The sequence below is a fragment of the Dasypus novemcinctus genome, chromosome 5, assembly GCF_030445035.2.
Source record: "Dasypus novemcinctus isolate mDasNov1 chromosome 5, mDasNov1.1.hap2, whole genome shotgun sequence".
Taxonomy (NCBI): Eukaryota; Metazoa; Chordata; class Mammalia; order Cingulata; family Dasypodidae; genus Dasypus; species Dasypus novemcinctus.
In genome coordinates this window covers 162,974,806-162,986,442 of record NC_080677.1, presented here as the reverse complement: position 1 = coordinate 162,986,442, position 11,637 = coordinate 162,974,806, and the positions used below count along the sequence as shown (strand labels likewise).

At 51.5% G+C, this 11,637-nt stretch overlaps 1 protein-coding gene across 1 annotated transcript; it reads right to left on the bottom strand.

The window, feature by feature from the left end:
* Positions 1 to 817: 817 nt before the first annotated feature.
* Positions 818 to 5,703, bottom strand: SKIDA1 (SKI/DACH domain containing 1). The gene is made up of 2 exons (XM_058297881.2): positions 4,780 to 5,703; positions 818 to 3,870 (listed from the first exon to the last, which is right to left on the bottom strand). The coding sequence occupies exon 2, from the start codon at positions 3,755 to 3,757 to the stop codon at positions 1,016 to 1,018; it is 2,742 nt and encodes a 913-aa protein (XP_058153864.1). The 5' UTR covers positions 3,758 to 3,870; positions 4,780 to 5,703; the 3' UTR covers positions 818 to 1,015.
* Positions 5,704 to 11,637: the final 5,934 nt, after the last annotated feature.

Sequence of the window (11,637 nt, the reverse complement as noted above, 5' to 3'; positions counted from 1 at the left end):
TACCATAAAGTCCTGAAATAGCTTATTTTCTTTTTTCATGTAGGGTATTCTTCACTACTCTGACTCTTATTTTTCCTGATTGTATTTACTGCTTTGCTACTATGGAGAGTTAGACCAGAAAACATCTTGCTATTAAAAGAAACATTTAATTGTTTTGGAAGTTTGAGGAATCAGGTTCAGACCACAAGGCAAGCAGGACAATAGTAAGTCACCTTATTAAAAAAAAAAAAAAAAACAAACCTTTGGGTGAGAACCTAAAAAGGGCTTTTCCAATTGCAAGGAGTGGCTGTAAAAGTAAAATCACACCCTTTTAAAAATCCATATTTATTTTACTCAAAATGTATGAGGCAGCTTTTACCAGCATTCAAGCAGGACTCACATCCCAATCTTTCCACTCAGGAAAAAAAAAAAAAAAAAGTTAAGTGCAACTACTCTTGGAAAGGGGATGAGGGGAGTAAAAAGAAAAAGCTACCCCACAAGCAAGAGCTCAAGGAAAGAAGATTTGGGGCTCATGGAAACTTCTTGCTACTTCACCGTGTAACCATGGAACTTAACAAACTTTCACTGAATTAACAGTTACACTTTCAGGTCTGCAATCTAGTGCATAAACTTAATGGCTCATTGTAATATTTATTATTCAACCTTTTGACATTTATTTGTAGCAGTTGAATTGAGGTACCCGGTGCATTATTAGCATTGAAACAGTAAAGTGTTCCAGCTCTACCGTCATAACTGAGTTTTACATGAGTCTTTAGCCTGAAGTCGTCTGCGGAATGTAAACCAAGCCGTCTCCCGCCCCGCCCCCACCCTACTCCACCAAAAAAAAAAAAAAAAAAAAAACCGCAATGAGGGAGGAAAAAAAAAAGTAATCCGATTTCTGTCTTCAAAATGTGATAAACCAGGACTCCAAAAGGGGTGTAACACATTAATGGACTTGTACAAACCATCCTGTGCAGTGCACAACAAAAGGAAGGTAATGTGTGTGTCTCGAGAAAATATCTTCCAAAACATTTTTTTATGAATTAAATTTCCTGAATTTGTGACTAGGTGGAAGAGGTATTGCAGAACCGCCCAGCTGCCATTTCCAGATAGGATGGGCCTTGTGAGGAGGCTGGGGATCCTTGGTGGTGTTTAAGGAATACGCCGGCCACAGATCCCCATTCTTCCCGATAATGAGTGATGGTGGACAAGGAAAATTTGCCATGAAATTGAACGGCCTTTTCACCGCGGATGCTACATTGCTGGCTACCTTTTTGCGTCTGTTTATAACTGTAAAATCATCCAGTGTTCCTTCATGTGTCTCAGTTTTACCTGTGGGACGAGGGCTTCTAGCTGATTTCAAATTTGGTTTGACTGGAGGTGTCTGAAGCCCCGGCCGCTTTCCCAGGACCAGCGTCCGGTAGTTTTTTCTCACCCTGGCACCAAATTTATACTCCCCGCCCTCGGGTTTCGGAGGACCTAAAGTGCATGTCAGGCCCTGACAGCGCGCCAGGGGGCTGAAGGAAGGGGCGTCTTCCTCGGGGCACGCGAGCCCTTCCTTGACTGAGGCCAGCACGGCGTCCTCCTTGCTCTCGAGCACGCCGTAACAGCCGCCCTTCGCGTCATTGCACTCGCACTTCAGCTCGGTCGTGATAAGGTCAGGTTCATAGTCTTCGTTAGCGCTGCTGTCCTCCACTTTGATTTTAATATTGTGCAGAAACGGCAGGGCCTCGTGGCCGGGGTCAGGGCCCGGGGTCTCGGCTTTGGTGGCTGCTGCAGCCGCCCCAGGACCCGCTGGCGAGGAGGGCAAAGCCGTGGCAAACGCAGTCCCAGGAGGGATTTTGGACTCTCTCTCGGAGGCCGCTGCCGCTCCGGGGGAGTCACTCTTTAAGAACCTGGCAGCTAGGGTGGTGCTCTCGGCGCTCAGGGCCAGCGGAGCCGCGGGCAGGCCTCTCCGAGCCTCTCGGAGCACCCTTTGTTGTGGAAATGCATTGTTTGTCTTTGGGCTAGGTGGAGAGGCCCCCTCCGCCGGGCAGCTCCTGGCCAGGTCAGTTCTCTTCAGCGTGCTGGAAATTTCCGAGCGCGGAAAGGCGATCTCAGCCACCCGATCGTTCCTTATCTCCGCGAAGCAACTGCCCAGGCTGGCCGGGCAGCAGCCAGCGGGCGCCCGGGGGGCCCAGCTCTGCAGGCTCCACTCCCCGGGCGCCTCGGCTTTGACGCCGCCGCCCTTGAGCTCGGGCAGGCGGCCGGCGTCCTCGCGGGCGGCGGGCCTGGTGGCCGCGGCGGCCGAGGCCAGGTGGTACAGGAAGCTGGCCTGCGCCTGCACGCTGGGCGGCTTGCAGAAGCTGGTGCGCCTGAAGCGGATGCTCTGCAGCGACGCTCGGCTGGAGCCCGAGCTGGAGACCGACTCCGAGGACGAGTCCTCCTCCTCGGAGCTGGCTTCGCTCGAGTCCGAGGCCCCGCTGCCCCCCTCCTCCTCCTCCTCTTCCTCCTCCTCCTCGCCCTCCTCCTCCTCCTCCTCTTCCTCCGAGGACGCCGAGTTGCTGGAGCTGGACGCGCTGGAGCCGCAGTCCGAGTCGTGGGCCGCATGGTCCGAGTAGGAGCTGGACTCGGAGTCGCTGCTGCAGCTCTCCGGGCAGGCGCCGGGGTGGGGCTGCGGCCGGCGCAGCGCGGCGGGCCGGCGGGAGGGCGGCGGCGGCGGCCGGGCCCGGCGGCGGCGGCGGCGGTGGTGGTGGTGATGGTGGTGGTGGTGGTGGTGCTGGGGGGGCGCGCAGAAGCCGCCCACCAGGTGGAAGCGCTCCAGGCACGTGGCCCCGGCCGCCGCCGCCGCCGCCGCCGCCGCCGCCGCCTTGGCGCGGTAGGCCCTGGGCAGCAGCAGCAGGCGGCGCGCGGCGTGGGGCGCGAGCGGGCCGTCCTTGGCGGGCCCGCGCCGGCGCCGGCCCCGGGGGCCCAGGCCGCCCGCGCCCCCCGCCGCCGCCGCCGCCGCCGCCGCCTTGGGCGGGGGCCCGGCCGCCGAAGCCTGGTAGTAGGCGGCGGCGGCGGCGGCGGCGGCGGCGGCGGCGGCGGCGGCAGCGGCGGCGGCGGCGGCGGCGGCGGCGGCGGCGGTGGCGGCCGGGTGCTTGCCGCACAGCAGGCTGCGCCAGTACGCGGGGTCCGAGTGGAAGGCGACGTAGCCGGCCTGCAGCGGCGCGGCGTCGTAGCGGAGCGGGGCTTTGCCGGGCGAGCGCGGCGGGCCGGGGGCGGGCGCGCCCGGGAGCTTGCAGAAGGCGGGCGGGAGGCGCGCGGCGGCGGCGGCGGGGCGCGGGGACTGCGCGCTGATTGGCAGCGCCCGCGCCGCCCCGCTCAGGCCGCGCCAAAGTTGCCGCGGGTCCCGGCCGGGGCCCGGGCGGGCGGCGGCGGCGGGGGGCGCGGGCGGCGGCGGCGGCGGCGCGGCGGGGCTGGCCGGGGCCCGCGCGGCCCGCCGGCGCTTGGTGCGCAGCACGCGCTCCGTCTTGCAGGAGGTGTAGAGCGCCTCCACGTCTTCCCGGGAGATGAGCGTGCATTTGGCGGCGTGGAAGGCGATGCTGTTGATCGCCTTGAGTTTCCGCAACTCCTCCAGGTCGCAGTGATGCTTCTGCACTTTGAGATGATCCATGCGCTTGTGCACGGTCGTCCTCGGGATGTTTTTCAGCAGATCCGTGAAGACTTGGGAGAGGGCAAACATCTGCTTCCCCTTAATGACGAGGTAGCCGAGCCTCACGCCATCCACCTCTTCAAACCCTGACTTCAGGTCTCCCATCTCGGGCACTAAATGATCCCCACCATTTGCAGCAAATATATACGTGACGCAGACATACACATGGAAGTATGTTAATCCTCCGCCAGATGCTGCGTGTGTCTCAAGGCATCCTGCTAATAAAATAACAAAGACTGTTATTCCCGGAGAAGGGAGTGCCGAACTCTAGGCGAAATTTGGGGGGGTCGGGGGGGGGGGGGAGGGAGAAAAAACCATGAAATTACACTGACTTGAGTCTGGCTTTTTTTTTGGTTTTCGTTTTTTTGAAAAAGAGGGGAAAAACCATCCGGTTTCTGATCTGCCAGCGTGTTGCTCTAAGTCCACGATGCGGATCAGTACCTGGCCCGCTCTCTGCCCTCCTTCTCCATTGGAGCACTATGATAATGGAATGTGAAGGCAGAAAGAGAAAAGAAATGCAGCTGCTATTCCCGCCGCTGCTTTAGCTACAAATAAAATGACAGAGTGAAGTGAGCTCGTCCGGAGACACCTTCATCAATTAATTCCCCTAAAGCCAGCGCTGATTGGACACTCCTGACAGGTGATGCAATAAAAATTGATATTCCACCCCTTCCCCCCAAAATCTCCCACTAATTAGCATACCCTTATACTGCCACCTCCCCTCCCAAAGTAAATAATACAGTCGGTATATAAATCTTTCCATTAAACTCTCGGAGCTCAGAAACAGCCCGACTCACAGACTTCATCAGAAGCAGTGTGTGTGCGCTTAAAATATATATATACACACACACCGCCGTACATTCGCCTTTAAAGGAATATTGCCTTTTTTTTTTTTTTGCTTTATTTGCATTTTACCGATACAGTCATTACCATTTCAAAGGAAAGGGATTTTAAAAACATTATCAAGCCTAAATAGATATACCCCGCCCCCCTTTTCCTTTGGAAAATGGAGCTCAAGCGAAAATGTGCAGAATAGCCTGGTATTTCCCTTATGGGAGTGGGAAAGGAGACCGGCTGGGAGCTCCAAAGTTAAACCCGCGCCGTGAACCTCCCCGACACAGACTTACGTTTCGAATTTCTCCCGATTTTCCTTTTTTTCTGAAATGCCTTTTTACAACCAGAAACAAAGTTATTTGGCCAAGGAAGCAGTTCAAGGTTCCAGCTCCGAAATACTGTAACAATTCAACTGGATTTCGGTTCTCTGCGGTGGGGGGGAGGAGGTAGTTTCACGTCAGAACCACAACAAGGCATAGATAAGCCAGAAATGTGTGCACTTTTCACAATTAACCGGGCGGATGGCAGGCGCGAGCGCCCCGGAGTCCCCAGCACCGCCTTTGCCCGGGTCTTAGACTCGATAGGTCCGAATTCCAGGGAGCAAATCGCTTCTGCAGCAAAGAAAAGAAAACGTGAAACACCCGAGGTGCTTCCAGCGGTTTTACGTAATAACGACGAGGGAAAAAAAAAGTGCTGATGTACGATGCAGACCGTTTCAGGACTCTGTGAGGCTTTTGGTGGGGAGTGGAAGTGAATCCTCCGCAACTCCCGTTTTTTCCATGAGAGCCGAGAAAGTGCTTTCAGAAAATATCACTTTGGTTGAATATCAAGATGGTGTAACCTCCTCTTAGTCAAATTAGAACATATTTTGGTGTCATTTTCAAGGATATCCAAACTAGTGCCAAATGAGAGCAGGGGTCTTCCCAGTTGGACGGACGCGATCCCAAGGCGGTTGGTTGGCTGCTTTGCAAATTTCGGCAAAAAATCTTCTTAACTGTCCGGTGTTTGCAACTACAGCATAAACGCGACCCGGGCATTTATATATTTCCGTGTTCCTCCCAAAATAGACACATCCGTGTGGTTAAAAGAATAAACGGATATTTCTGAGGCTGCAAGGCAAAAAGAAAAAAGTACAATAATTTCTTCCTCCTCATTCAGAAGTTCCAGCTTTTCCTGCTCTGGCCTGGCTACCACGAGCAGGTATGGCTTAACGAGAGAACCGAGGACTCACATACAAAAAGGGAGTTTGCTTGACAAGATGAAATCGCGGCCACCGTCCCCCACCCCACCCCCACTCTCATCCCCCTTGCCATTTCCCAGGAATTCTGCAGAGAATTGGGAATTTCAAGAAGTGCATCCGGAAATTAAGGAAGTCTATTTAAGCGAGTCTGTAACTCAGGAGGCTGGGATTTGAAAAGTCAGCCCGGGACTACTGTTGCACTCAGCACAGATGTAATCGTCGCGCTTCAACTTAATCAATGTGTGTATAAACCGCGATGTCTAGTTCTTGCCTTTGAAATCTAAGGCTAGCATTTCCATCCAAGAAGTCAGAGCTACAGCACATTACATTTTTGTCCCTTGAATGAGAGCAGGATCATTGAATGGCTCTCGTGATATTTCAGGCTTTCAACGTAACCGAGAGGCAGCAGTGAACAATGCCTCGTCACAGCTAATACCGTCCGCCCAGTTGGCTTTCTTTTGCATCTGGAGCTATCACACCGCGTTTTTTCTTTCACTTTCGCAGGAGGCAAAATGCAAAAGCTTTAGGCAGAAGGCAAAGTTTCGAGGAAAAGCAGATGCTGGTGTTTGTTTTTTAAAGTAGAACGGCTGGAGTCTGCCTACTGCTTGCGACAATAATGTTTAAAAATTCCTCCTGATGCACTTATATACTGCCAGCCCCCCGCCCTCCCGCGCCCACCTCCCCAGTTCCCCTCCCCCAGCTTGAAGATTTAGAGAGTCCAACAGCCAAGAAATAGTAAACCCAGAAAAAGCTTTTGAGGAGACATTACAAAAGGTTGGCTACAGCGTCCTTTTATTGCCAGGTAGTTTGTTATTCTGGATTCCTATTTAGATTTACACACACACACACAACTCACACCCCACTCCTCCTGCACATGGCAACGGTGATTTAGTAACCATTTCAAAATCACCTTCTCTTCCTTTCTCCTTTTCCACCTTTAAAATATAGGCAATATAGATGATTTTGGAAAACTAGTAGAAGGCTATATTATGTATTTTTTTTTTAAATAAAGGTAAAAATACGTTGGGTCAAATAGAGGAAAATAAAGACCAGGTGATCTGGGAAATGTCTCTTTGTACTCTACATGCGAGTGCCTTCTGTGCCTGTAGTTAGACACCTTTACAGTGAAACATTGTTAATACTCCTGCTAGGCTTCTTTCCTCTAGTCTAATACATTCTTTTGTTCCTTTAACTTCCCCATCATTGTGTGTGTGTGAGTGTGAGTGTGCGGACACGGGCACGCGCGCTCACACACACACATAGAATGTGACAGACAGCTTTCTTGTCGCCATCCGCGCACGGTGCATATCCGAGGTCTTCTCCAGGCACATTGGGGGTCGATCCCGATAAAAAGATCTAGCAGAGGCCCCTGAGCGCTCACACATGAAAGGCAGGGGACTTTAAGATGGATTTGCATGCACACAGGGGATTTCGATCAATAGCTACCAACATTTATGGCTTAGATTATTAATGCGAAGGCTGGCCGAAAGAATGGGGATGAAAAATTAAAGGTGTCTGTTATCAATTATGCTTAAAGTTATGCAATAATTTACTTACTTTGCCTGGATGTGCAGATCCAGATGTATAAAGTACTATTCCTCAGAAGCCAGGGGATTTCTTTGATAAATTTGTTGACCATGTCAGCCGCCTCTGCAATCAAAGATGAACCCAATTCAGATGATGGACTGAATTTGAATTTTTTTTAAGAAAAAAATATTAACTTCTGTGTTCTCAAATCCGTGTGGCACATGTGGGTGGCTACACCCAAATTCACATTTATGTATATGGCCACCTCTATGGGTCCAGGAAGTCCTGCTGTGGTTTTAGGCATATATGATATTAGGCATATATGATATGATATGCACTGAGTTCGTTGATTAAATGATGCTACTCAGTGAGGGACATGTAATCCAAATTCCACAGTAAAATGTATTTTGGCTTTGAAAACAAAGCTGCTTGCTAAAGGAAAAGTCCTCTCTAGCAAATACAGATAGAAATATATTCTTAATGTCCACTTCCACATTTATTGTTTAAAAAAAATCAGCACTTTCGGTTTTTAAAGGGATGGGCTGTGAAGATACCAACGTATTTGTCTTCCTATATGAATATGCTAAATTTACCTGATGCTCTATTTTGATTTATTTTTCCTGTATCCTATGTTTAAATACCATTGCAATTCAGCCTGACCTCTTTCTTCTAGAGCGAAGTAATGCACACGGCATTTACAGTCTTTTAAATGGTTAGCTGGGAAATGCAATAGCAATTTGCAGGAGTAGTTTACTAATGGGGAAAGTTCTTTTGAAAACCTGAAGGAAAACCGAAGAGTACTTTTGCATTTCTACACTGCAACTGTCATATAATTAAAGTATTGAAGAGCATTAAAATAATCCTTTTCCTTCCAAGCTTTCACCCATACATACATAATTTAAATGCGGACCACCCCCTCCCCTCCCCACCACCACCTAACTCTTTACCGTCTACATTTGTTTTAGTGCTTGCTGGGCAGATTTTGTTCAAAGTGAATTCAGACAGAAAAGAGTAAGGGACATTAGGAAGGCCTCAACAATATAAGTATACCACGTAGAAGAATAAAAGGAGCCCCTTAGACTGTTAACCAACTTCTAACACTTAGGACATTGCAGAGTCTCAAATAATTTTAAAAATCTTGCATGACTGAATTAGTTGAGGATATGGGACAATAAAATCCTGTGTGGCAGTCAAAAGTTCCTTAGCTAAATTTATCTGCTATTACACTTCTGTTTTTTTGGGAGGGGAAAATGGGAATGGAGGAGGAAGGAATAGCTAAATGAAGGAACAACAAATTATAACTCAGTATGCTTTCCTGAAAATTTTTTTTTTTCTTTTTGTCTCATCCAAACAAATCAGGGTAAGTCTCCAAAAGGGCCCATCCTTCTGTTCGGAGGCATTTTAAAATCCTGTTTTCAACAGAAGTTTGGGACACAGAATATATGCCATGTTGCCTACTGACCCATAATCGAAATGCAGTGACCTCCTACCCTTCTTTTGCCCCCCTGACCCATCTTGAATTCAATGCAGCCTTTATAAATTTGCAAATCCTTGGAGGTAAAGGGGTTTTTGTGAGGCTTTGTTCTGAAAAGGGCTTAAGAGCGTGCTTTCTAAATTAGACAAAAGTAAAGCAACAAACCCTCTCAGATAAGATTTTATACAGGTGTGCAATAAGCGACTCTTCGGATAACACATGTGGAAGCTAAAAATCAGTTCCAAACAGAGGAGACAAGAGGGCGTTGGGTTGCATTAAATGAGGGTGTGGTGCAAATCACTTTCCTGATGGGAGAAATGGTTAGGCCACAGTCTTCCTGCTCTCCTCATCTCCAAGGACCGTGGGGGACCCTGGTGAGCAAGGAAGGAATGGGGGGTGGGGAGGGTAGAAGAGAGAAAGGGAAGGGAGCTAGGAAGGCAAGGAGAAAGAAAGGCTTGAGACCTGATCTGAAGCTACAGGCACAGTCCCTTATCTTTCCTGCTATCAGCCAGTTTAAAGGACACCATAATTATGATGGTGATAAGACAATGCCTGCTTGTGTGTACTGAATAAATAAAGAATGTTTACAGCTCAAGAATCTTTTAATTCCAATTAAATGCTATCAAAGAAAAGCCACTTTTCTGACTGCAACCGCCTTTCCCCCCAATTATCTTGTTTTGTTGCAGTATTTTCCTATGAGACACAAGGGCCTTTCACAATTGATCCGGAATGTAGGCAAAAAAAAAAAAAAAATCTGAGAAAGTAGGGTTCAAAGTTGATCTATTAAATAATACACAAATACCCCAAACCACAATTTATTTGGGTTGCCCAAGTTGTTGTTTGTTTTACACAAGGGCCAAACGTGTAGACACTAAAGTCAGGATGTTAGCTGTTGAGGCCTACCTAGGGCTGCTGAAACCATTTGAAATTCTGAGCGCCCAGGAGCGGAGAGGGAAAGACAAGACCCGGGGCTCCTGGCGGTCTCTGGAAAGGGAATCCTCTGGTTCTGTTCCCCTGGCCCCAGCCCAAATCCTTCTTGGAACTCCGGAGCCAATCACTGGCTTCCACTGCTGCAGCCCCCTCCCGGGAGCACACACAAAAAGCGGGAGATCAAAACACTCGCAAGTTCTCATTTATGGATACACAAGTATCATTTCATATTCATGACTTCAGCAAAGCACATCATCATCAGACTTAAACAAGGTTCGGGCAGCAGAGCCCGTCAGGCTGGGCATACGCTAACCAGAGCCTTCGCTTTTTTATTTTGGAAACTTTGAGTGAAAATTAAGTCTCAACTTTGAAAAGCTTACTTTTCACTCCCGAGGCCAAATTTTACACTAATAAATTTCAAATGAACGCCTCTCTTTAAGTCGTTCCACAACATTATAATTCAAACTTCTATTTCCTGCCTTTTTCGGCTCTCGTATTTTTTTTTTTTTTTTAAACACATGGCACAACAAACGTTATGGGGAGCGCACTCGTTGGGTTAAATGCCGGCACAGACCTGCCTTTCACTCCATCTGTCTAAACAGCGCCTTGCTAAGTATAAACTTAAAAAAAAAAAAACTTTCGCGGAAGAACTATTCAGTATTTCTTGGCAAATTCCATTTGGTGATACGGTACAAAAATACAGAAAAAGAAAATTTCGGGGGTATTTGTAAGTTTCCTGGGTGGCTGCAGGCCCCTCTCCTTTTGAAAGTTTAGAGCTCCAATGCCCGCAATTCTTCTGGCAGAATTAGGGTGGTCTTAGAGGGTCCTAAACGTGACCGATTCGCTAGGGCGGGGGGCTGCAGCTAGCAGCAACGTGCTCGGCAACTTAATCCTACGCTGAAAGAGGGCAGAGAGCGAAAGAGAATGGAATCCCAACTCCACCGGCTGCCCTAGGCCCTCTCAAGGTGGATGGTGTATTTTGAGGCTGATGGGAACGCCTGGTGTCTGGAGCCAAAAGAAGAGAAGGTAAGTGTTTGTCCCTGTACCCGCCAGCCGGCACAGAAACAATGGAAGAACAAAGGGCACCGCTCCTCCAGCGCGGCGCTTCCTCTATCTCCTCGGCCTCCGGGCAGGGCGCCGGCGAGGGGGCTCGCCTCACTCCGGCCTCGGAGCTGCGGCTCGGCCGGCGGGACCCGAGGAGGACGAGTGGAGCGGCGGCGTGAACGTGGACTGGACGACCGGCCTGCAGGCTCGCCGTGGCGAGGCTCCGCCGCGCCGGCCCCGCCACGCGCAGCACAAGTTGCCGAAGGCGCGGGGGCCCAGCCGGCGGCGCCGTGGCGCAGCCCCCCGGCTCGCTCGTCCCGGCGGCTCCGCGGCTGCGCCGGGGCTTTCTCTCCACAGACCCGAGGCTTCTGCCCGGGAGAAGAGGGGCGTGTGCTCAGGGCGTGAACGACCTCGGCTGCCTTAGCGGGCCTGGAGAGGAAAGGGGGCTCCGGCGGGCCGTGGCGGCGGCGGCGGGGACGGGGGTCGTGCTGCCGTGCGCTCGCTTCGGGGCGCGCGGGCCCGAGCAGAGCTGCTCCTGGGGGTCTGAGGGTGAGGGAGCCGGCGGCCGGGCGCCGCCTACGGACGTGGGTGTGGGCGCGCGGGGCCGTGGGCTGCCTACGGTCTTGGGTGTGGGGGCGCAGATCCTGGGCCTCGTGGCTGTGGGGCGCAGGGCCGTGGGCATCTTACCGACGTGGGAGTGGGGGCGCGGGGCCGTGGGCTGCCTACGGACGTGGCTGTGGGGGCGCGGAGCCGTGGGCCGCCTACCGTCGTGGGTGTGGGGGCGCAGGGCCGTGGGCATCCTAAGACGTGGGTGTGGGGGCGCAGGAGCTTGGGCACCCTAGGACGTGGGTGTGGGGGCGCAGAGGCTTGGGCCTCGTGGCTGTGGGGGCTCAGGGCCGTGGGCATCCTAAGACGTGGGTGTGGGGGTGCAGGGCC

Bases quoted from the DNA above. Each gene is read 5' to 3' on its own strand.
- SKIDA1 (XM_058297881.2), bottom strand. From the start codon at position 3,757: ATGGGAGACCTGAAGTCAGGGTTTGAAGAGGTGGATGGCGTGAGGCTC.